We start from the raw sequence: 25,428 nt of genomic DNA on the forward strand, positions 1-25,428 counted from the left end.
TCCCCCCTTTGAAATTTTGAAAATTAAAAATTTTAAGTCTCATATTTTCACTTTTAATTAACTCCCTATATTATAATTAGTATAAAACAACACTTTAAACTTGATCCTGAGAGCTTTCATTTTTTATTAAAAATCATGTGAAATTGACAAAAATTTGGACTTGTGTGTGTTATTGTTATTTCGTTAATATTAATAAATTAAATATATATTAATAAGAAAATCATAAAATAAATAACTACTTATGAAATATGAAAATATGAAACTTTAACTTTCAGCAGAATTGCAATAACAGAAACTCTCAGAAATTTAATTAATAATTGTCGAGCGCAGCCTTGCTCGATGCTGACGTTGACGCCGACGCCGCGGCGACGTCTGCAGCTTGAGCACAAGGACGCCTAATAAACAGGAATGTAATTATGAAATTTTTTGTGCTGCTCTGAAAGCTAACCAAGTTAAAGCTCAAAAGAAAAAAACCGACAACAAAAGTTGACCATTAAGATTTTAGTTACTTTTTTTCGTAGACATTTTTCCAGACAACTTTTGCTTTGCCACCCCTCTGCAATCCCCCCCTCACTATCCCTGAATGCGGCAGGTAAACATAAAGTTTCACTTTGCGGTTTTCTTTAGCGCCAGCTAATTGTCGGTTTGTCAGAGATGACGAAGACGAGTACGAAGGAGGCGTCTCATTAACATAGCTGAGGCTTTTGTAAGATGTTATTGATAGCCTTGGTAGTTGGCTGTTCCTGACACTTGGGCCACACTGTAATTAGCCCCGTTAACCGTCTTCACTCATTTGCATGCCTTTAGCCACTGTCGATGTTGATTCTGTTGGCCTAATTGCTCAGGTTGCTATTGCACATGTTCAAGTGTCAAATTACACGCGTCGCAATCAAAGCCGCAACTCCCTTGAGTCTCCCCCTTACCATTTCTCTCTCTTCACCCCGCCCAATATCTGTGTACCCTTACTCAAATAGAGGGTTGCTTCGTTGACTTGCGGTTTTTATTTTGGTTGCATACCGTATCATATCTGTTTACTTTGGAGGGGTGAGTAATGGGCTCTTAATTAGGATCATATGATATTATGATATTTGAAAATTTATTTACGATATGTTTATTTGCCGGGGACTCAACAGATTCAAATAGATTAGCTAAGCACGCGAAAAAAGTGCAATGAGGCAAGTGCAGAAGCACATTTCGATTAGGATGATAACATCTTGATGATTCGCTTCATTGGATTGCACATATTGCGAATCTATACGTTATAGATATCCCAGCTGACTCTTCACATTGATATTGATTTCCATACAAAGATATATCAAATACTTCCACGCATTTATTAGTAATACATCCAAAGTTTTGTTAAAAAAAATCATTATCATAAATAAGTATATCGCTTATGCATATAACTTGTCTATTACTTACTTTAGAAACTATTGAAATTTAATAAAATATTATTACAATATTATTTTCAAAAGTTAAGAAATTTAATTGATAAGTCGATGCTTTTATTATTTTTTAGTTTCCAATTAAAAAAGTCAATATAGCATTGGCAATCAATTGTGCTAACTATAGATGACTTTAAATAATATTTTAAGCTGTAGATGTTAGTAACATCAAAAAAATGTAACTAAATTTAATACAATTTAATTAATCTGAAATAATTTAATAAGTTTCGATTAAATTTTTAATATTATAGACTTTTTTTGTACTCAAATATTTTATTATAGATTGACCTTTAGCTACAATGTAAGCCATAAAATGTTGATTTGTTTTAAGGGGTATAATATGAGTAAGGGATGGCAAATATATTCGGAAAAATAATTAAAAAGAGGAAATGAGCCATCATTGTTAATTTTCTTTCTAGTCATCATTCTAATTTTTGTTGACATTCATATATTTTCCGATCTGTTCAGTAACTGCCTGTATATCTACAATCCGATTTAACCTGCATAAGCTGTCGCCACATTTCCGCACATTAGAAACTTCCTGTATGCAACACAGAAAACAAAATGATATTGACATAGACGTAACTTCAATTCGCTGGCATTTGCCAGTTGGCCACGTTGATGACCTTTAGTGAAGGCCCAGTTGGAGTTGAAGAATGAGAACTGCATTGAAGTCAAACTTAATTGTTGTGGGGATAGTTATTTCTGTTTTTCGCCCCTTTTTTTCAGGGGCTACTTTTAATTAGAGTTGCATGGAAGTATGCCTGAGGCTCTGGCTATCGTCGTATGCAATTCTTATGCAAATGCGTTTAATTACAAAACTGTGAAACTGAATTACGCAACATTGCGTTATTTTAGTGTATTACTTGTACTTTTTAGCTTCAAACTCTGAGCTGTGTCCTCGATGAGTTCGTGTGTTTAATTGCTTAGCTCAACGCCTTTTTAATTACCAAAAGCTTCTTGAGTCAAGGCACTACCAACAAAAAAAATTAACAACTGACGCCAGCAACGCAGTTTTCCTCCAGTTCTCCTCTTAGCCAAAACAGCGTAGAAAACAATTTCAATTCGAATTTTTTTTATTTTCATTTTTATGCTTTTGAAATTGAAATTCTGGACGACTTTTGTAGCAAGCTAAATCAATTTTGATTGATTCAATTTTGTCGTATATGATAGCATGTCAGAGTTGAAAGCGTGACTCTACATATGACTTGAATATACCCTGTATTTATATATTTTTGTTTGTTTTATTATTTCAAAATTTTTAACTTGAAAAGTTCTGAATAAATTTAGAAAATGATAGCAAATTATTTTAGTTGCTTTAAAACTTTAAATAATAATTTAGATTGTTGATTAGACTTAAATTCTACAAATGATAATACAATAAATACCTTATGTAAATTTTGTTAAATTTAGAATTTAATTTAAATATCTGAAAATTAATTTATATAAATAATTGCAACTTAAAATGCATCAATAATAAATAAGTTTTTACTTATATTTACTACTTATTTTAAATTTAACTTTAATGATCCATTGTATCAATCTTTTAGAATGTAATGCACGAATAATGATAATTTTAAATATAATTTGAATAACCAGATCTAAACAAGTTTTAGAAGTTTTCGTTCATCTCAATTCTTTGGTATTCCAAACGTTTCTCAAATAGTATACTCGTATGCTATTGACATCACATACTCGTAAGTAATTGACCATCCCCTCAAAATAAAACGCTAGCAAATTGACAAGTTCTTTTGTGACTCCCTGTTGCACTAAGCTATTCCAATGTTTAGGCCAAGGAAATTGTGAAAAATGTGCCCTCTTCAAGGCTAATAGAAAATGTTTATAGATAAAAAGGTGACAAATTGAATTTGCAAAGGTCACACATAAGTGCGACACTTGATAGCAGGCATTCGCACTTCACATAGAAAGTTGGGGAAGAAGGAGACGGAATCCTTGGACTCGCAACTTGCAGGAATTTGCCGTTGACTGGGATTTTTTTATTTTTCCATTTGAATTTCCATTTGCTTTTTATATTCACATTATTTTTTTGTATTCTTTTGGCAAATTGAATTTGCGAAATGATTTTATTGTGCATTACAGAAGCATTGAAATTAGGGTGCGACCTTTGGCCACCCCTTTATATAAGTAGAAAGCATAAAAAGAGAAAGAAGGTAAACCGCATTAGGGATATTAATTAACTGTGAAAATGGTTGGATATCCATTAAAGTATCAGGTTGCACAGAAACTAAATGGATTGGAATGGTTTTAGTGGCTTATGAAAAAGCAAGTGACTCTAAAATATTATTGAGTATGAATTTTAGAAAGCAAGAAAAAATTGCATTTTGAGTAGAGCATGTAGAAATGCTTAAAAAAAAATGGGAAAAATAAGAGCGAGTTTTGTTATTAATTTTGATACATAAAAATAAGCTACAGATTGATTTTAATCTTAATATTCATCAATATAAAATCAGAAAATCTTTTTGCACTAAAATTTCTATTTTGAATTCGAAATGATAACTTAATTGAATTGTATTTTAATAAATTAAAAACTTATATAAAATGAAATTGCTTTAATAAAGAAATTTAATATAATTTAAATGACAATTAAATGGGGTCTCCAAATAAAACTTTTCAGCATTTTATAAATTTATTATTTGTGATTAAGTATTATGTATAAGTAAGAGACACTTACCTTTCAAGACATAGTAAGGAAACTATTATTTAATAGAAAGTTTCTTAAGGGAAAAAAAGAATGTTCCTTCAGGACTTGAAAGCATTACCAATTTATTTCTCTTATACTTGGCTTCGCTTATTGATTACCCATTGAGCATATTGTTTTTCTATTAATTATAGACAAATGACATAGGAAAATTGCGGTAACAATGCGCACATATGGCTTCTATAATACGAGGGAATACCGCAAATGTCCCGCGGGATCTGGAAAATGCAAGAAGCGAACAAACACGCGATAGTCAGAGATAATCACAATAATCGGACGCTGCACTCGGTCGCTTTAAACGATTTTCAATATGTGCGACGTCGCGTCGTGTCAAGGGAAAAGCGGTCGAGTATGACGCACAATGGGAAATTAAATGCGGAAAAGTGTGCGCTGGGGCGTACAGAGGAAAAAAAAAGCATGAAGAAGAAATAAAGGTAACAATCCGCTTACGGGACAGGCGAAGGACAACGGGGGGTGACCTCAGGGGCAGCACTCGATGCCGATGTCGCTGTCGATGTCCTTGCTGTAATTACGTATCCTTTGTTAAGCATTGCACATGTGTGTGGCATAAAGAAAAAAAATGTTTCTCCCTCTATGTTGACTTGATATATATTTTTGTGGTCACCTGCAATGCAAATACCTTGGGCACATCCCCGGTGATCTCGACAATCTCAAGGAAATACTTGTAATTGCCTGGCACCAGATTCTGCGGATATACATTATCAGCCATATTGATATTGGTCAGCGAATAGTTTCCCGCTCTAATGGGACACACTATAATATCGCTTAATTTCATGCTTTTCTTAAAAAAAGCTCGCACGAAAAAGTTCTCCTTGTATTCGGTTAACCAGCCACAAAAATCCAATAGTTTCATCTCAAAAATCCTCTTAAAATCCATTTCTCCCTCGAACTTTGCACGCATATTGCTATTCATTATAAGATTGTTACTGCCCAGTTCTCGAATCACACTTATATAGACGTCAAATTGAGTGCGATTATTGTGAATTCTACTTCCGACAAGTACATACTTTCGCTCTCCGTGGATCTTGACGCGTTCTACCTCAATTGTGGGCTGTAATGTAATATACGTTTATTTAAATAAAAATACTATTTTATTTTATTATATTCACTATGGGTTTCGTGTCATCAATGTCCTCAAAGGAGTCCAGACAGTTTTGCAGCTGAAAGAGCGCCAAGAGCCACAATGTTAGAAGTTGTTTCATTTTTAAATGATTTCATTCTTGGCAATATGAAAATAAGTTTCTAACAGAATTTGATATGGACTGTTGCCTCGAATAATTGTAGATTGTATATTTAATACGCACCATTCAATTTTTAATTACGCAGTATTACAGTTTGATCAATAAAAAAAATAATTTAATTTTAAAAGTTTTCCAAGTGTAGTTTAATAATAGCTTTCAAAATGTGATTCCAAAGTTTCTTTCTCAAATTAAAAACCTTATTTTCCTTCCTGCAACTTTAAGGTTTATTTTAAATGAACTTGTAGTTTGTAACCAATTTGTTAGCTACTCGTACTTGTATTATGCAATATGTCACCACCTAGTAGACGACTCAATTAGCTAACCGACGGATATGTGCTCAATCAGGGCTCATTCATTAGCCAAAGCAACTATATATACTCGTATATATGTGCTTAAATGTATATAAAAAAAAGTGCAGGTTTGTCAGGAAGGTCTAAAGTGTTGAAAAGCCAATTAGCGTTGCTTTGCCAAATGACAGGAAGGAAGCCATAACCACAGCGGGGAAAAAACACTGAGGCGAAACCACAGCAGCAATAGCACCACCAACCAGTGTTGCCAACTATTACAAGGCTCTAACAAATAAAAAGCTACTTAATACACAATTGTCCAGGTTTTTTTTACAATTCGTTCTTACAGAACAGTTGTAATTCAACTGTAAGGCAATTAAATTGTTAAATTTTCTACCTAAAAATATTTTTTTTAATAAGAATTTAAGTTATAAGCAGAAAATAAAATCAAAACACATTTTAGAAATATTTTATAATTGGTAATGTATAGTAATTTATTGATTTTATTCTGATTTATTTCTTTCGGACTGATAAGGCCGATGATATTCATTTTAATAATTATTTAATATAATTATTTGTTTTTTTAAACTTTCATCCTATGCGTTTCGCTTTCTTCAATAAGTGAAAAAAATTGTTTAAATCCATATTTCCCGCTGTCCGCAAATCTTAAATTTTCCCCGCTATTAAGCGTAAAAAAAAAGCCAGATTTGAAGGAAATAAAGCTGTTTTTGCCAACACTGCCAGCAAGAACTCCTCAATCAAAGCGTGGGTGAAATGTGCGTGTAAATGTGGAAGTGGCAAATGGTTTTGCGATGAAAAGTTGAAAATTTATGAAAAACCGCACGCAGCGTCAACACCTCAATAAAGCGCAGCGTAAGAGACGCAGTCAAGCCATCAATCAGTCAGTCAGTCAATCAATACAACAGTCAGTCAGTTTGTCTACCTGCTGTGTGAGCTGTGTTAACAGGTGTTGCGTAATTTTCTGCGTCATTTAATTAAGCCGATTCAGTGCAGCTCGTTGAATCCAGTGGGTGTGGCATATGTGGCATGTGGCAAGTGGCATATAGTATGTGGCATGTGTGGCAGCTGGCTTAGGCGGCTTATGTGTGGGCGCTGTTTGATAATTAACTCACATGTTCATCTACATTATTCATAATGTTTTGCCTTAATTATTTATTCATAATGGCTAATAGTGTTTTGTTGGGTGGCTTAAAGGTTAGCTTACTTAGTTGCTATTAATTGGCATAAACAAATGCCCAGAGATTGATACAATGTTTGATATATCTATGCTTAAAGTAATTGCAAACATAATTGAGTATTGTTATTTAGCTGGAACTGGGCTTCCTGACCCGAGTATCGGCCAAAAAGCAGGCAACCACTTGGTCAGCTTTCTCAGCATCGTGGAGTGTCACCTGTAGACGAGTTGGCACCTCCGGCTGATTGCTGGCCACTGGCAACATGAGTCTGTAGGTGACATCCTCGCCAGCATCCAGTGGACAATAGGCGCCATGCAACAGATTGTTGCACACATCACTCCTCTTGGCATCCAGTTCAAAGGGTATTGTCACGCCCAATGAGGTCAGATGCACTCTGGCAGTCAACTGACGCATCGAGTTGCGTGCTGAAAAAAAGAAATTTAAAATATTAAATAAGTGTAAAAACATAATATTAAATAAATGATTATTATAAAAAAAATTTAAAAATATATACAAATATATTCAATGCATAAATAAATATAATAATTTAAAGTTTGATCAATAGATAAAAAAGTAAAGATTTTAATTAAATTTTTGTTATGTGACTATTAAAATAAAATTTAAATTAAAATATTTAAAAAAATAATTGCTTAGCAACTATAAACTTTACTTTATGTAAGACTACTTACTGGCTACAAACTGTATGGCAATTTTGGACTCCAAACCCTTCCACAAATCACAGGGCAGCTCATTGCAGTCATCAATTTGTACCATCAAGGGTAGCGGATTTTTTTCATTGGCACCTATTTATAATTGCATTGATTAGTAATCCATTTGTTGCGAGGGTTTCTCGATTAAGTTACTCACATTGTCTGACTGGTGTATCAGCCCGCGCCAAATTGCAGCTCATTGCAAAGATCAGGCAAAAATATACACACAATTGATTGATGGACATTTTTATAATATTTATAAATTACAATTGCTGTTGATTTTTTTTTAGTTATAGCAAACTGTGCTTTTCAGTAGCTGATTCAGTTGTAATTCCATTGCCCAGTAATCAATGCCTTTTATACCCAATTCGCAACTTAAGTTCGCTTGCACTTGCAATCCAATCTAATCGTAGATGTTAAGAAGCCATTTTTTATTACCTTAACTGCTTATGTTAGCCTTATCTATTGCCAAAATTTAGCTAATACTCGTTAGGTGTCTGGTCTAATTCCGTTGTGAACTGTTTGCTAATCAAAGTTCAAATAATAATGTTAAACATTATGAAAAATAAAATAAATTGCAATAGTTCTTAGTTAAATTATAATTAAGAGAACTTCTTGTTTAAAAAAATATTTATATGTACATATTAAAAGTCAAAAGATTTAATAGAGAAAACTGTTTATACCCTGTATTAATTGAAAATGAACGGAAAGAGAGTTGTTATACCCTGTGGCTGTGGTGTAGAAAGTAGTAAAGATAGTGGTAAGTATCTAAAAAGTAGCAAAAGAAAGTGATAGAAAATCACCATCATTACTGACAGAAAGTACTACTGAATTATTCAGCAACAATTGTAATAATAATTTTAAAAGTAGCAACTATAGTTGCAATAAAAGTAGTAGGAATAGTAGTAAATAACGCATCTTCCTTGATTTCCATAAACTACCAGAATTATCAGCAATGCTTACGAATTGCAAGTACTTACGTGTATTATTATAGAAAATTGAAACATCTGCTTGCTATTAATTGGCACTCGGGTACTCGAGTACTGCTACACCCAAAGAAACGCAAAAAGATAGGAGTAGGTGCAAAAGAACCTACTTGCTCCGTTTCTGATTAGATGATGAACCCAAACACCTGTTGGTCTATTGCTCTCGGGGCTTTTTGGGTGCAATTGGACGCGATGTTAATGCTTATCATCAGTAACGATAGTAAAATTAGCAAGCCGATTAGCCATGATTTCAATTGGCCTAGTGACAAGAGCACTAATATTTTCATTGCATACTTCTAGGCTGTTGTTCAGCAGCCCGAAAGAAAGCACACTGTGCACAGTGTCCTCAGCTATGTACTTGTAAATTTTTGCTGCCTGCCGTCGACGTCACATTAACGTCAATTTATATGCATAGCCAATTTGAAACAAGTTTTATACAATTTCTTACACCCACTTGACTTTACAAGAGCAACAACAGCACCACCCGAAAGCAACAACAACAACATCTGTTAAGGGGTGAAGTTTTATTTTTGTATTTTTCTTTAGCCATCAGCAGCAGCCACTTGTGCCTAAATTTCATCAATATTTTCAGATTTTCATATTTTTTTTTTTTATAAATTTCAACTGTTTTATATGCAAATTAGCAACGCGATTTTCCACAGATTGAAAGAGATTGAGGGTTAAGTAAGTTGATTTACTTGTTTTCGAAAATTGTTTTTTAAATGTTTATGTCTAGCTTATTAAAATGTCTAAATAATTGCCATGGCCTGCTCTATAAGAAGAGTGGATGCTTGCGAACTCAAGTGCTTGGACAATTACTTTAATTTGCATTTTCTCAATTAGTTCCCAAGTCAATGAAAATTTAATAAAATTTAGAAGAACGTTGTCGATTCAGTAATTTTATGAGTGCTGACACACAATTGAATAATAAATATATATAAATGTATAAATATGTATACGTATATTTGAATTTTTAATTGTTTTAAAAATATTTTAAAATTTATTGTTCAATTATTACAACAATTTTTGCAAGTCATAAAAGTTAAAGTTCTATTTACGAAAGACTTTTGCCCGTACGAAAATTTCTGGATTGTTCTTTGGAGGTTTTATCTTCTGTGTACCCAATACAATATTTAATTTTTCTTTCAATAAATATATTTCTTTACAATATTCTTGTTGAGCTTCCATTTCCAAATTAAGTGTAGAAGACACCAAGAAAATGACCATCAAAAGAAAGTAGAATTAAATGCTTACTGAATTAGTATTCTTAAAATTGGAAAAAATTGATTTATTAAAATTTTATTTTAATTTATATCAAAGGTTAGCAAATTTAAAAATTACATAATTAAAAAAAATATTCGTTTCTAGTGCCTATCATCCCTTCTAATTTTCGCATTAAGTGCACAAATATTCAAGACGTTTTCCATGGAAACTCAACAACATAAAAATGTAGAATTTAAAATTTCCTTGAAATATGGAAATGGGTGTATGTATATATGTCTCAAAGGGCAATTGTAACTGAAATTGCATAGAGAGCAAGAAAAGAGTAAAGCACCCAAATTAAGTACTCTCACTACGAGTGCATAAAAATCACCAAGTAAAATCTTAATTGTGTGTATGCGAAGTTTGGCATATTTATGCAAATAAAGCAAAACCTTTCGCAGGCTGGCAACAAGAAAATATTTGTGCATTTTTCAGGTGGGCCAAATTGCGTTGCCAGGACGAAGGACGAGGACATTGAATGCCAACACGTGAGCTTTTCTGAGCAAAAGTTAAAATTGCTCGACAGCAGATTTCTTTTGATTTCGGGAAACATGAATTTTGCATTCATTTAATTACAGCACGCTTGGAAAAAGAGCGTTCAGACGCAAAGGGAGAGGTTGGCAAATTAATTAGTGCTGTTGGAAAAAATTTAATAATTTTTGCATGACAGCATATGCAAATTGCCGGAACAATATATCAAAGTGTGCGTCAAGGTGGAAAAGTTCGCAGAGCCAGGTGAAAATTGCAAGCGAAAGCGTAAGACTTAAACTCAAGGGCAGTTGGTCAACTGACCAAAAGAAAAAGTAACAGAAAAACCTATTGTATATTTAGATTGTTAAAATACAAACAGTTGAATGCACTCGAAAAAACTATTACAGAAATCTACCCCAAATATCGAGTTGTAAAAGGGGTTGCTTCTCTCACCTGTTGACAGGGTATCTATGGGTCAGGCCGTCTGACAGTTGTGACACAATTAGGCGTGACATTCGGAAATTCCTTTATTAATTGACAACACACGACCATGTCATCAAATATGCTTGTAAACTTTTAATGAAAAATTAACAACACGAAAATCAAATTGTCGCCTAATTGAGACACAATGCCGGCTATTAAATTACGTGTTAAAACAGACGTCACATTGAAATGCTTTGGACAGCGGCGATTGGCGTCGATTGAGCACAGTTGGCAGCCAGTTTGGGGTCAGAGGTCAGAGCAGCTAGTGCCTCGCCTAGGGTTCGCCTCGAGACTTTAGTGTGACAAATCGCTCGGATCTGACGTTGGCATTTTTGTTGTCAGCTTTGATTTGACAAATTAATTAGGTTTGTTTTCATAAATGAAGGCTGCATAGGGGCTTTTATTTTCAATGTCTTCATGTTGAACGGGAAAAATTACTCAATATTTAACACACATCAAATATGTAAAATAAATTATTATATCTATTTAATTCTTTTCTTAAATTAGATCTTAATTTCTATACTGAATCTAACTGGAAAAAATTACTTTCAAAAACATTGTATATCGTTCTCTACTTAAACATTTTCCTAAATTATTAAAAATTTTACATTTAAAGAATTTAAAATATTCAACAATTCACAAATATATCAGAAACGATTTAATAAATTTATTAAACTCTTCTCTTTATTATTAAATATTATCGAAATACATGTAGATATATAGCTGAAACGACTTAACAATTATCTAATAAATGTCTTTCACTTTCGTGTTACTTTTTACAAATATTTGCATTTCTTTATCATATCTCTTTTAGCCAAGTTATTGGTCAAAAATAATAAATTAAGTTTTCACGCACAAAAGTATGCTACACTTTTAGACAAGAAAAGTTTCTAAGTATCTATGTTTTAGAATTTTGTCATTTTGAAGAACATTCTTTAAATGTAGCCATAATAACAGATATGCCATTCACTTAACCTGAACTTTTATTTTAAAAAAGATTTTCAGTTTCGGTAGATTAGTTTTTCAAGAGATTAATTCCTATTTAACTATAAAACATCTCCACTTTCACAAGCTGATATGCTAATCCGAAATTCAGGGAGGGAGACACATGAAAAAACACAGCCTGACAACTCTGGCCCGGTAATATTGATTTCGAAAAGGCACATCGCAAAATAAGCTACCAAAGTCTTTGTGTGGCAAAAAGAGCCAAGTAAATACATTTGGGAATATGCAAAAAAAAAAAAATAAAATAAAATATAATGTGCTCGTCGAAAAGTGCAAACGGAAATGGGGTAAGTAATTCGCCTGTGAAAGTATGCCGCTTGGGCCCCGTCTCCGACTCCATCTCAGACTTACACTCCGACTTCGCCTCAGATTGGAAGCTCATATGGAGCTCAATGCTTAGATTTTCCGGTTCAGATAATTGCATTAGATGGAACTGAAAATAGAATATCGCAAGGCAAAAATCAATGCGAGGCCAATGATATTAATCAAATATTGTGGTTCCATTGGCAAAATAAGAAGCTAAAAGCTTTGAAGGTGATATACACACACATGAGTTTCTGTATAGTATTTTGCCATTGCTTTGACATATCAAATAATGCCACAACAATTACAACAGTGCAGCATGTGACATCTCAGTGTCGAGCAGGCAGCTGCCAAGGGACAAGGAGCAGGGAGCAAAGAGCAAGGAGCAAGGAACACAGCAGCAACAGGAGGGGGATGGGCAAGCTGAGCGATTTCAAAAGCATATAGGCGGAAATCTCATGCTGCGCTGCCCACATGTCAACCCACCACCCGCAACGCAACCTTGCAAAAAAAAAAAAACATGCGAGGGCTGCTGCCAAAGTTTCGGTTAATTGAGCTTTTCTGTCTACTCCTTTGACATACAAACAGTTCGGCCTAGCCTCGTGCACTTACCTTTGCTAAATTTGCACTGCTTTGCAGCAAAATTATATTTATCAGCTTACTTTTAGTCTCTTTTTACAGCATTTTCTTTTTTGAAGTTTCACTGACAATGGTTTTTACAGCAGTTCAAATGTCTGTTGCTGTGGGGTTTTTATACACTACTTAGTTGAGGGTACTATAAATATGTGCTTAAAAAAATTGTACAAATACCTACCAAGCAAATACCTACATCTATATCTATAAATAGATCTTGTATCTGAGTCATTAGAAATTCCCATTTTTTCTTTTAAATTAATTTAATTAAATAATTATTATTTTTTACGGCTTGGTCTAAGGAAAACTTACTGTTTTTAACTTTCAACATTGCGTCAGGGCATTTTATCTTCCACATTCAGAAAAAAAAATTTTTTCTATAAGCCTGGTAGTTTGATTTTCGTCTGTTGAGGGATTTATTCCACATTGGCTTTGTACTTGGCGCAGCTCTTGTGAGAACTCTTGGCACTTGATAAATTTCCTTGAAACAACTGAGCCAAAAATTGAACATTTATAAATATTTCTGAATAAAAAACTTGAATGGAAGTAAAGCGAATTGATTTAGGAAATAATATTTTTATAGTTAATAGTTATACTGACCTACACATCTGCACCACAACACTTTTTGAATATATATAGATCTCTAATCATAAGCAAGGAATCAAACCGAAACCAATATTGGTTCCGGTATTATTTTCTGGTCTTTAGTATTCTCAAATAATAGCATTAATAAAATAAGCAATTAGCCCAATTGGATTGACACTTTCTTCACTCAACGGTATGTGAGCGAAATTCAACGTTAACAAATCAAAAAACACCTTTATTTGATTAGATTATCATACCGTCGGAACTCACTCAAAGTAATCTTGACTGTCGGCTATATAAACGAAGTCCGCCTATTAATTCGGTTAATAATTTTAGCAACTGCTTAAAGAAAGTTCATTAAAAAAATGGAAAAGAACGTACTAATCTGTCTCAGCATTTTGCTCTTGGGCTCTCTTTTAAATGGGGTCCAGTGCGATGATAAGAATCCCTCCACAGAGGTCAAGCGCTGTAAGTAATATTAATATAAAATCATTTTAAATTTATCTCCATTAATTTATTTCTTTACTTAGGTTCCGGCGGCAAGCCCTTTCCACTGGAGGTGCGAGTTCATGGCTGTGTAGTTCCGCCATGTAATATAATTAAGGGATCAAATGCGGTTTTCGAGATCGATTTTGCCGTTGACAAGTTCATCACAAGCATGACGACCAAAGTTTGGGCCACAACATTGGGATTTATAACGATTCCATACGAACTGCCTGCCGATGTTGCCGCTGTCTGTCCAAATCTCATGTACGGCGCCTACTGTCCCTTGTATCCCACGGAGGATGTTACCTATTTTTTTAATTTTCCCGTCGGCGAATATCCCGAGATTGGTGTCAAAATTGAAATATATCTGGTTGATCAGGATCGAGATATAGCCACCTGTTTCATATGTGATATTAAAGTCAAGAAAGGCTCTGGCGCCGAAAAAGTCTATGAGTTGAACTATCTCAACTAAATAGAATAATAACCTATTAAGCTATACTCATTTATTACAAGATATATTATACTGTGATACTTTATTCAAAATATATAATTTAAAAAAAATAATTACTAATTAAAAGTCAATAAAATCTATAAATATTCATTAATTTACACAACTCATCAATATAGGTTATAAAAGTAATCACCTAAGATTTAATTTTAAGTACAAACGATCATAAAAATTTGGCGATCCCCACACGCGGTAGTTCCAAGTTAATTGAGATGATAAATCTAAACGTAATAAGCTTTATATTGATAAGGTTCAAGTGCTTCTATATGGTCCTAGCACACCTGTTCGCACATTACTCGAGACGCTCCTCATACCTCACCCTCGTGAAGGCCGATGGGAAATGTACCGAGCCAACTGAACTGACTGAAGAACTTATCATAGTATATGCATTGTTGAGAATGAGAATCATCGTACGAGTACACTGAAAGATATCAAGGCATTCCGGATATAATACATATAATTTTTAATTTTCTACTGAGGTTTTTTTTTTGCAAGATCAATGAATGATAGAAATGTGATAAATTTAATTGGTATATAAAAAAAACCTCATGAGTCAACCAGTTATATTCATTTCAGAAAGTATCTCTAAAGTTGTAAGGCACTAGCGCATTAAAATTTGTACAAATCTTCAGCAGGTAATATAATAATTATCGATATGAATTTTTGTTTGATATTTATATAAATATATACAAATAACGCTAATATAACATTACGGAGTAATTTAGAAAAATTAGGGCTTAAACTAGACGAGATGGAAATTTAAAAACATATTATTAAAGATTTAAATACATTAAAAATAAGTGAAACAGACAATTGTATATTCTTCAAAATAATAAAATTTCAATTTAAATTTCAACTCCCAATTATGAACACTTTAAAGTAGTTTAATAACTTTATTAGTATTATTTTTCTAACCTGAAGATTGAACTGAAATAAGATATGATTAATTTCTTCGAGTGTCGGTTTGCACTTAGAAATCGTGGCCATATCAACAACAATCGAAAATTGTTGACCATATGGTCAATTCATACAACCTGCTGCCGGTCAATAAATGATTATCATCATGGATTTTTATAAGCATTTAGGCTACCCAGGCAATCATTATAAATTTTGAATTTAGGTGCAAATCGCAACGTCACCGACTTAAATCTAATCGCGATCGATTATGAATAATTTGATTAGGCGGTACACTGGAACGAATCAATAATATGATGACGTAGAGTCAAGTAAACAAAAAATTAAGTTATCTTCTTTGGAATTGAAAGTTTATTAGTCAACAATACGACAGCCGTGCAATCACTTGATTCAGTCAGCTAACAAGTGTCGTGTCGGGTAGATCTGTGAACCTATATTATGCCTCGATTTCGACGTGATCGTTCACTTGGTCGGCCGTTTCCAAGAGTAGTGACGTGGGTCCCTTGCGGATTTTACAGCTGCATACGAAACAGCTGATCGTGTTATCTTGAGCATCGTTCAGTGAAACCGTAACATCGGCAGTGATTTCGGGAAACACGGGATCAACAAAGAAATTGAACCTGTATGTGACATCCTCGTCCTTATCAATAGGGCACATTGCACCATACAACAGATTGTCGCACACATTTGACACCTCCTCGGGTAATTCATAGGGCAGGTTCATTCCAAAAACTTTGGCAGTGGTTTTGGTCGTCATATTCGAAAGATTGTTTCTGTCTGTCAATGAAAAATACAATATCACGTTTAATTGCTTTTCAGTTAGTTGTAGCTCAAATCATAGGTCACTTACCGCCCACAAACTGAATATCCATGACAGCATTTTGACCTTTATAGACGACACACGGTGGTTCCTCACAATCACGAACAGAAACCTTCAGTGGAAACGGTTTGCCTTTACCTGAAAATTGGAAAAGCTTTAAATTCAACTCTTCAAAGTATGCAACAATTTTGAATAGTTTTCTATTCCTTGATTAGGTAGCGCATTTTGATAAGCCCTATCAGTTGAGTGTTGGGCTATTTTGATTATTATTTCACGCTTATGTATTTTTATATACTTATGCGTTTGTGTATTAAATTATATTCGTATATAATTGGGGATTTTTGGAGCTTCCGTAGTGATTCTTATTTAATATGATTTATTTAAGGTACTGATTAGCGACCTTTGTAGCCACCATTGGTAAAAAATTAAATAATAGCTAAGTGAAGCAATAGCCGCAAAAATAATGATTTATATATATAAATTTGAGAAAAAATAAGATTCTTATGGAAATTCTTAATTTTGTTTATAAAGTTTTGAATGTAAAAGAATTCTCAGAAATTAATATTTTAAGTGTTTGTTTTTCAATATGGTTTAAAAAATTTGAATAAGCTAATTAAATAAAAAAAAAATTAATTTCGAATTTACAAAATATAATATAAATTAAAATTAAAATTTTACTTACATTCCTTGACATTTGTGGCGTTTCCAACAACACACAGGCACGCAAGAGTTAGCAAAACAAAGCGAAACATTGCTCTTTAAATTTTAAAAATGTTCTCTTTTACTGAACGGAAGCACAATATCGCCAGCAGTGTAATACCGTGAATGAAACTGTTGTAGAAATGAGGGAACATTAAATAGCAAAATTTTCACAGTGATGATGACAGAGCCGTGGGGTTTATCAAACGCGTAACGGATGGCCTATCGACAGTTAAAATGTGCAGGTGTGACAACAAAAAGGAAAAACAATAATATTGAAAATACATAGTAGTCTGCAGGTGTACGATCCGCTATGTCAAAATCAGTAAATAACGTAAAATTTGAGTGATAAGTAATTTAGCTAATATACGCAACGATTACTAAGCGGGTAGACAATTGTTGAGATTATTTTTAAAGTGTTAAATAAACACAGCCGGCACAGCTGATCAAATGCTTGGTCGATATATGTATATAATCCATATTTTGTGTATAGTTATACATAATACAATACAATTTACTATACTTTAAAGTGGTTATAGAAATTGTTTCCACGATGGCGCAGGGCTTTGATGTGCTTTGAGTGCTTTGATGGACAGTACGCACCCTTTCGAATGGTAGGGGATAAGTTTTTTTTGTAATATCTCGGTCATTTGATTTTCAAATTAAAAACTAACGGTTTTGCGCACCATTCTAAAACAACGGGCTGCCACCCATCAAAAATTTCCCAAAAATAGTAAGATGGAAAAAATAACTTTTTTAATTTTGCTAAGTTTTGCAGTTTTTTAATTCTTGCTGAATTTTTTTTACAGTTTTGTCGATTTTGCGATACAACAAAACCTAATTGAAATGATTACCATTATTTTACCCAATTTCGAATTTTTTAATTTTCATCAAATTTACATTTGAATTGTGCGCCGTCCAAAAAATTTAACTTTGCTATCGGCTTTCTCGATATATAGCGCTCGATATATTTAGCTAGGCTGGTCACACTTTTCATACTTGACCACACTTCAAACAAAAAATGTAAACACATTTTTCGCGATAAAATTATTTTAAAAATGCAAAGCGTTAATACAAATTCATTTATAGCTAAGTTTCCAGGCTTACAAATGGAGCAGATTAAGAATAGTGCTTATGTTATCAGAGGAGTAATCTACATGAATAAAAAGTGGATACGACTGAAACTTTATTTACCGCATTTTCCAGCGCTGAGCGGTTTTAAATTGTATGTGCAACAACATTTGGAATATAAATGTTATAATAGTGGTAACCTGCAGATCAAAGAAGACTGGCAGCTAGAGGATTTGCTAACACACCTGGTGCAGCTGCTGCCAACAACAGTTTCAATTGAAACCAGCTCGTTACGAGAGAAGAATAACATTTATGCTGAGATATTGGAACTAAACAAACCTCAGGAGTATCGTCTGCAATTGGATGAGTGCTGTTCCCGCATACGTTTCAGTAACTTTTCCGAATATGAATCGCATTATCTGGAACTGGAACTGCCGTCCTTGCGACTGTTGGAATACAGTCTGCCCGACTGTATATCCCTGGCGGGTATGTTGGCCGACGGCGCACGTTCCCTCACAGATGTCCTAAATCTGTATCTTAAGCTGCTAGATGAACTGCGTCCCTTCTACGACAGCTTTGCGGATATAGATGAGCTGTGCGATGTGCTGCAGCCATCTCCAATTACCACCAAGCACAACAGTCGCGTATTTCCCCTCAAGGAGCGTGTCTATCTGAAAGTCACCATTGCCGATCCCTTTGCCAGCTACGGTTCCATGGCTGTGCAGATCATTGGACCCACCGAGGAGGTGGCTCAATTGCGACATGTGCTAAGCGATGGACTCAGCAGCTGGGATACCGAACTGGATATGCATAAGAATCTCTTGCGCATTTTCGACTTGTGCTATTTTCCAATGCCAGCAGGCGCTGAACTCGACCAGCTGCTGGAGAAGAATGAGGAGGAGAAGCATTGTAATATTTGCTATGTTTATCGCTTGGACACTGGCGAGGTGCCTCTTGTGTCGTGTGATAACCCACGTTGTGTGTTAAAATGCCATGCCGCCTGTTTAAAGGAATGGTTTGACACGCTAATCGATGGGAAAACATTTCTGGAAGTGTCCTTTGGCCTATGTCCATTCTGCAAGGCGGTAAATATAAACATAGTTCATAAATACAATTCCAAGCAGCTCGCTAAAACTCTTTTTTATCTTTACAGAAATTATCCACCTCATTTGCGGCACTGCTGAACACCTAAGACTTAAAATTATTATTCTCTTTCTACTAAAAAACTTATGTACATTTATCCCTATTTTTACAAATTTTTTTTCTTTACTAAAAACGTAACCAAATTTGTTAAAACAATTAAATTTACATAAGATTTGTAGTTTATAATAGAAATCAGCAAAAAAAGAGAACATTTGTTATATTACAAAATAAAACAAAAGTTCCTTTGTTATCTTAAATATGGATAAATTTTATTAAAACTTGGTAAATCAATCTTAAGGTTTGCACACACAAAGTCCAACTATTTAACGAATTATACAAAAAAAATTGAGGGAATTATAAATATACTAAGCGAAATAGTGAAACGAATTTGAATGGTCTACGCTAGCTAGAGATTATGCAGCTCCAATGATGACTGTCGACGACGACGACAACAACAGAGACCGCCAATGCGTTTCACCAGTTGCCAACCTCATTCAAGTTCTCTGGAGACAAGACGTAGAAGGTTGCGTACCACAAAAGTGCTGCCATTTGTTGGAGTGCGCTCACTGGTTTTCCCGATGCGGACACTGGAGCCAGCCAGGCCAAAGAATACCTTGGGCGATAGATTCGGTTCGACTGCCTTGAATTCCCAGCCCACATGCTGTGCGCAAAATTTACAGATTATAATGTGCCACTGATAGCCGGGAAACCAACTGAACTCTGTGGATGGCTCACCGCTATAACCAATAGCATGTGAAATGACACGATAAACCGTATTGGTTTCATGTATATAGCCAGCTGAAGAAAAGAAAATATTATATTATATTTAACATAAGTTTAAGATCATCTTTAGTCTCACCTGAATTGCAGTATTGCGTTTGCACGCCATGCTTGGACATGGCAAAGAGATCGGAACAGGAGGCGAGACTGCTGTTGCAGTAGCGACAGTAGAACAGCGACTCCTGCTTCAATGTGGTGCCAATGAGCTGCAGTCTTGTATTCACCGAATCCGTGAGAAACGTCAAACGCATCATTTTCTCTGTAAGATGCAAATTGCGAACGAGCCAAAATGACAACTGTATGGGACATTTTGGCATCGTATCGATTTTATGTATTTCTAGCTTCTTTCTCGCCTTCTCCACAATATCCTCAAATGAATATTCCATGCAGGCTTCCAATGGCCAAGGTGTTGTGGTCAATTGATAGCGTTGAAATTTATCCTGCATGGAGGGAATATCACGAAAACGATTTATGGAGCCCATGTCAATGCATTTGAGCGGTTCGGGCAGAAAGTACTCTGGTAATATCTTCACGTTGCTGTAGCATTTCATGCTCGGATTGCGTGCAATATATTGTGGCGGACTGAAAGGATTTCCCAGTTTAAAACAGTTACGGCTCATTCTTAACAACAATTGCACTCACCCTTGGATATTTTCGCAATTGATGACAATGCGTTGCAATGCGCGGGATTTGTAGAAAACAAGCTGTCGTCCACTTTCGCCCTTTTCATAGATCTGACAGGTTACCCCGTAAAGTTTGTGTGGATTATCATCGGGTGGCTGCATCAGGGGAAAGCCAACGCCGAAAATGAGGCCATCGTGTCCACTGCCGTGCACCTCTTCATCAATTATACTACCATCGATCATAAACGGCAACACCTCGCCAGGGAACAGTATGTGCTGATGCATAAATATAAGCATGCGATGTGTACTGCCAACTTCCAGATAATCCACGCCAGGCACACGATTTAGATTTGTGCCAAAATATGAATGCTCCGCTGGCAAATTTGTATCAAAACGCACATCCTCATCGATATCAGCGTCCATCGGTGGTGGCGGCAATTCCGGTGTGTCCTCGGCAGCAGCATTAGCCGCATTTCGGACTCTGCTGCGAAAGCGATCCTGGCTAAAGACCATGCTACGCACACGCTGCAAGAAGTTCTCGCGCCGCAGCAGAGTTGCAATGCCACCGTCCTGACTGCGTGCCTGAGAAACCAGCATATCAACCGCGGAACGTACACGATTGGCCGGTATCATCCAGCGTGGCACGGCCTCCATGTCCGAGTCATCTAAAATAATGATTATAGTGATCATGAGAACTTGATTCCAATGGATTCGAATGATCTGTATACCCTTGCAGACAAAATTGTAACACGTTAAAGAAGACGCTACAGAAGCTATAATGTATATATGTTTGATGCGGTCGAATCGAATATCACTAAATCATATAATATTATACATTTTTCTTATAGTATGGTCTTATACATCCTGACCAAATTTCATTAAAATCGGAACACTATATCACTACCAAAATTTTAATGCAGGAATCTACAAGGGTATAAAGTCTTCGGGGTGCCGAAGATAAACTTTGATTCACGTTGAACATACCTTCACTACCTGGACTGTCCAGTGACATGTCACTGCCGCTGTGCCTGGAACTGATGCTCGCATCACTCGGACTGTCATTGGGCACAGGCGGCTGCTCCGCCTCCTGTTGCTCTTCAGCCACAGCAGGCGGCGGTGTTGGATTATCGGATGTCTCGAAAGCAGCTGGTACAGGGACAACAACAGGAACTGGGTCCAGTGCTGGTAATGTCTCCTCCCTTAGCTCATTGGCACGCCGCATTAGATCAGAGACATCGCCCATCAGTTCGCTTACCTCCTCAAACATGCTGTCCACCTCTTCGAGCATATTCTCCAGTCTTGTCCGATTATTTTCATGGGCTCTTGCCACAGCGGCTATTTGCACAAATTGTCGCTCCTCCTGTGGCCCTGCTCCCGTCTCTGCCTGCGTCTCCGCCTCCACCTCTGCCTCTGCCTCCACTTGCATGTCAGTTGCAGCTGCAGCTGCTGTCGCTTCGTTCGAGGTTGTCTCCTCGATTTCTGTTCATGTATTTTAGCATATTTCAACATTCTATAATAGTTAAACAGTTCACTAGATCTACCTGCTGTCTCCTCGTCATCCATTTTCAGCCGAGTTCGTTTTACTTTTGTCTAATATATATTTAAAAACGTTTCCTGCTTGACTTTTCTGCTGTTTTCTGTGTTATTTATTGTATACAAAAAAAACACAGCTGAAGGTTTGGTGACAGAGTTGTCAAGTGCACCGACTTCTCCAAAAATAATATTTACTACACTACCAGCATAATTTGATTTAATTTTAGAAGTTATTTAAAATTTATTTAAGCAGACAAGCACTAATTTGATGGATAATAAAGATTTATATTAAAATATTTAACTGCTGCGTAGTTTCTATAAAGTAGGCTGACAGCCCTAACAGCGCTTTAACATTTATTGGCCATTTACACTAAATATTAAAAAACGGGTGGGCAGCCTACTGCAGTTGTATATCTGCTGTGCCGTCTCAATCACGGCTCAAGTGTAAATATTTTTTGTTGCATCGCAAATTCAGCTATGCAGCTTCGAAATTAAGAAAAATTCAAACCAAGAGAAATTTTTCTATTTTCCCTTGCTTTGGACAATTTACCTAAAATGGTACGCCAGATCGGGAATTCTTACTGGGTGGCAACGAAGTGATTCGAACTGAGAAAGATAACAACAACAACGCAAAAGCAACAGTTACATTACCAGAGAGCGCCAATGCGAAGCTTAAAGATGCTGCTCTGAGCTCCACGGCTATCTCAGTTGAAAGCAATACGCGTTGGCGACTGGTCGTTGAATAAATAACAAGCTTGTTTTGTCTTATAAAAGAGAGTTACTTTTGTTAGTTATTTTTGCATAAAATTTATCATCGTAGTAAAGAAATTTAAGCAAGTAAAAATGTTTCAGTTGCGTTTCTTAATGTTTTCTGCGTTGTTTATTGTTATCTTTGGTGTGGTGATCGCACAAGTTGCCTATGTGGAGGAAGCCGACATTGATAAGAAGAAAATGAATCTGGAGGTAAAGTAAATGAGACGACCTCAAGTTGATAACAATTGTTAAGGCCGAAAAACGCAGCTTAAGCAACCAATAACAATAACCTTGAATTTACTATCACACACATACACACACACTTTCTCACTCGCTCTCTCTTTCTCTCTTCTCTGCAGGGCCGTAAGCCGCTTTATGTTCCCGCTCGCTGCGCCCGCTATCAACTGCTCTATCCGGGAGATCAGCCCAATGACTGGATATGCGACTGCGCGCCAGGTAAGCAGCATTCAAAGCGATGACATAATTATAAAAATATTCATAACTATTATAATCATTTATTTTGTATAACCAGCTGCGTTGTATTATCCGGAAACTGATGCCTGTTATCCAGCTTATAGACAAGGTCCCTGCAAGGCGGGAGAAATACTCGTGCTCTACAAGGAGAAGGTCATACCCGAGTGTGTGGCCAATGCGTGCCATCAGGATGGCCAATTCATGATACGCGACAAATGCTATGAGTTTGGCAACAACAATAGCAGCAACAATCCCTGTCCTCTCAAGGAATACACCTATGTGCTGGGCGTCAATCCCAAGACCCTCATGGTGGACTGTGTTCAGCTATCAATGCAACTGGAGACGCGCGTTTCCATTCAGGATCCCACAGAGGTAGTTGCTCCACCAGACTATCACATTGAGCTGGCTGAGAAATGTCTGCGTGGCAGTCGCCTCTCCGCTCAAGGACGCTGCACTCCTGTAGCATAAACAAATATATATGTACATGTGTGTGTCAATTCATTTAAATTCAACACGATTTTATGGTTAACAATAACAACTAATTATACATCTTTGTACAAGTCGTAGGAGCTGAGCTCGAATTTAAACAGTCTGTTTGGTTTTCTTGCGACTCTTGGCGGGCTTTGGAGCAGCTTCTTCGTTTGCCTCCAGCAATTCATCCACGTTCTCACTGCTTATATCATCCTCCTCCGCCAGATTAACACTCTCATCCAAGACCTGTTCGTCGGTCACAGATTCCAGCTTAAGCAACGTGTTCTCCAACGAGGCCAGAAATGAACTTTCCCCATATTCTGGCCACCGACGGAATTGTGTAAATAACGTCAACATTTGACTAGGTGTCAGATCGCCAAACTGAGTGTAAATATTGATACCGGGAAAGTAATTTCGTGTGCTCATCGTGCTGCTCTGCATTGAGTATTGTGGCAAGTGCTCAACGGATTCATTTGCATAGATGGGCGTAACTGGTTCGGAGGCATTTTGATTGATTATAAGTCGTGGTCCACAGCCAGGAATCCACTTTCTATAAATGGAATTTAATAAATTAAAGTATGACCAGATGATTAACAACAATTACTTACTCTAAATTGGGTATTATGCGATTGCGGCGACTCACAAAGTTTTGCTTTATAAAGAACCACAAGGCGGGCAGATCCTGAATTGGACATAATTCATGGAGATTGCGACGCGGCTTAAATTTAACTAAATACAAGTATTCTGGATTGATGGACTTGATTTTGAGCAATTTGCTGCTTTTGCTTAGATTAAAGTTGGATTGTTGGGGCAGGAAGAGCTCTCGCGGCACCTTGGCTATAAAACGATGCTCAAAGAGTATTTGAAACAGCACGGAGGTGGAGCGATAGATCAGATAACCAATGTCATTGGAGCAGGTCAAGTGCTGTAAATACATAATGATAATGAATTTGAATGTGATAATGAATCCAAGTGGTATTACGCACAATGTAAATGGGTGGCGGCATTGCCAGCATCATTTCGCAGCGTCCCAAATTGTAGAGACTCGACTGGAAGATCAAAGAATTGATCAAGTGCTTGAAAAAGGGATAGGAACCCACAGCGCCAAGCACCAGCATATTTATATCTAAAAATAATTACAATAAGTATTAATAGATATAAGTTTTAATAAGAAAAGCATTCTCACCTTCATTAAACGCCTTTTGTGGCACATCGCAGAGCAAGTCTGCCACACGCATGCCATTATCTATCTTATCCATAAAGGCCAGCTTATGCAGGCCAACAAGGTCGCCATGATGCACCTTAACACGATCCGGATACAGTGAATGCATCTCCTGTAGACGCGGCATAAAATGCTCTGTGGATTCTATCAAAATGAGCTTGCGAAACTGCGACTCCCGATCCAGCAAATGTCGTGTGAGGTGACCCGGCCCGGGATTCAGCTCCAGCACTGTGTCACACTTGGACTCCTTCAAATGCGGCTCTAGGTAATTGTTAATCTGTTGTGCTATTCCTGCATCGGCAATGTACATGTTGGCGGCGCTCTTTAGTTTCTTGGTCAGAAGTTTCTCTGGAAATTCCATGCCGTAACGGGACATTCTCTCGGCATGCTCTGCACGCTTCGCCTTGGTACTCTGATAACATTTGGTCACGTTTTGAATGCGTCTGCCATTGCAGAGCCTTAGACTGCAACGCAGTGTTATCATTTTGATTACTTTTTTACTTTAACTAATAAGGTTTTGTATAAAATCCACCAGTTGCAACGGTTTGTTTTGTTTACAGCATTTAGTTTGTAATGTTTTGT

The 25,428-nt window shown here is 36.1% G+C and overlaps 8 protein-coding genes across 9 annotated transcripts; 3 read left to right on the forward strand and 5 right to left on the reverse strand.

The window, feature by feature from the left end:
• Positions 1 to 4,756: 4,756 nt before the first annotated feature.
• Positions 4,757 to 5,387, reverse strand: LOC117792821. The gene is made up of 2 exons (XM_034633103.1): positions 5,295 to 5,387; positions 4,757 to 5,236 (listed from the first exon to the last, which is right to left on the reverse strand). Exons 1-2 carry the CDS (start codon positions 5,385 to 5,387, stop codon positions 4,757 to 4,759), a joined length of 573 nt encoding a protein of 190 aa, XP_034488994.1.
• A 1,479-nt stretch (positions 5,388 to 6,866) lies between these two features.
• LOC117790870 lies at positions 6,867 to 7,929 on the reverse strand. The gene is made up of 3 exons (XM_034630477.1): positions 7,777 to 7,929; positions 7,599 to 7,712; positions 6,867 to 7,334 (listed from the first exon to the last, which is right to left on the reverse strand). The coding sequence occupies exons 1-3, from the start codon at positions 7,862 to 7,864 to the stop codon at positions 7,039 to 7,041; spliced, it is 498 nt and encodes a 165-aa protein (XP_034486368.1). The 5' UTR covers positions 7,865 to 7,929; the 3' UTR covers positions 6,867 to 7,038.
• A 5,762-nt stretch (positions 7,930 to 13,691) lies between these two features.
• Positions 13,692 to 14,336, forward strand: LOC117791031. The gene is made up of 2 exons (XM_034630658.1): positions 13,692 to 13,816; positions 13,879 to 14,336. Exons 1-2 carry the CDS (start codon positions 13,714 to 13,716, stop codon positions 14,304 to 14,306), a joined length of 531 nt encoding a protein of 176 aa, XP_034486549.1. The 5' UTR covers positions 13,692 to 13,713; the 3' UTR covers positions 14,307 to 14,336.
• Positions 14,337 to 15,590: 1,254 nt separating this feature from the next.
• Positions 15,591 to 16,913, reverse strand: LOC117789978. The gene is made up of 3 exons (XM_034629202.1): positions 16,760 to 16,913; positions 16,108 to 16,215; positions 15,591 to 16,034 (listed from the first exon to the last, which is right to left on the reverse strand). Exons 1-3 carry the CDS (start codon positions 16,827 to 16,829, stop codon positions 15,694 to 15,696), a joined length of 519 nt encoding a protein of 172 aa, XP_034485093.1. The 5' UTR covers positions 16,830 to 16,913; the 3' UTR covers positions 15,591 to 15,693.
• A 736-nt stretch (positions 16,914 to 17,649) lies between these two features.
• LOC117789977 (E3 ubiquitin-protein ligase FANCL) lies at positions 17,650 to 19,303 on the forward strand. 2 transcript variants are annotated; one of them, XM_034629201.1, is made up of 3 exons: positions 17,650 to 18,932; positions 19,001 to 19,068; positions 19,136 to 19,303. In XM_034629201.1, exons 1-2 carry the CDS (start codon positions 17,835 to 17,837, stop codon positions 19,037 to 19,039), a joined length of 1,137 nt encoding a protein of 378 aa, XP_034485092.1. In that variant the 5' UTR covers positions 17,650 to 17,834; the 3' UTR covers positions 19,040 to 19,068; positions 19,136 to 19,303. The 2 variants fall into 2 exon arrangements, with proteins under 2 accessions (XP_034485092.1, XP_034485090.1); XM_034629199.1 differs by having other exon boundaries at positions 19,001 to 19,303.
• Positions 19,234 to 22,112, reverse strand: LOC117789976 (protein cereblon homolog). Its single transcript, XM_034629198.1, has 5 exons — positions 21,935 to 22,112; positions 21,378 to 21,872; positions 20,413 to 21,058; positions 19,850 to 20,352; positions 19,234 to 19,788 (listed from the first exon to the last, which is right to left on the reverse strand). Exons 1-5 carry the CDS (start codon positions 21,954 to 21,956, stop codon positions 19,481 to 19,483), a joined length of 1,974 nt encoding a protein of 657 aa, XP_034485089.1. The 5' UTR covers positions 21,957 to 22,112; the 3' UTR covers positions 19,234 to 19,480.
• Positions 22,113 to 22,633: 521 nt separating this feature from the next.
• LOC117789709 lies at positions 22,634 to 23,736 on the forward strand. The gene is made up of 3 exons (XM_034628815.1): positions 22,634 to 22,889; positions 23,039 to 23,135; positions 23,212 to 23,736. The coding sequence occupies exons 1-3, from the start codon at positions 22,770 to 22,772 to the stop codon at positions 23,619 to 23,621; spliced, it is 627 nt and encodes a 208-aa protein (XP_034484706.1). The 5' UTR covers positions 22,634 to 22,769; the 3' UTR covers positions 23,622 to 23,736.
• On the reverse strand, positions 23,635 to 25,410 carry LOC117789706 (dimethyladenosine transferase 2, mitochondrial). Its single transcript, XM_034628813.1, has 4 exons — positions 24,811 to 25,410; positions 24,611 to 24,750; positions 24,233 to 24,549; positions 23,635 to 24,174 (listed from the first exon to the last, which is right to left on the reverse strand). The coding sequence occupies exons 1-4, from the start codon at positions 25,328 to 25,330 to the stop codon at positions 23,736 to 23,738; spliced, it is 1,416 nt and encodes a 471-aa protein (XP_034484704.1). The 5' UTR covers positions 25,331 to 25,410; the 3' UTR covers positions 23,635 to 23,735.
• Between the last annotated feature and the right edge of the window lie 18 nt (positions 25,411 to 25,428).

This window comes from Drosophila innubila (genome assembly GCF_004354385.1).
Source record: "Drosophila innubila isolate TH190305 chromosome 3R unlocalized genomic scaffold, UK_Dinn_1.0 2_E_3R, whole genome shotgun sequence".
Lineage (NCBI taxonomy): Eukaryota > Metazoa > Arthropoda > Insecta > Diptera > Drosophilidae > Drosophila > Drosophila innubila.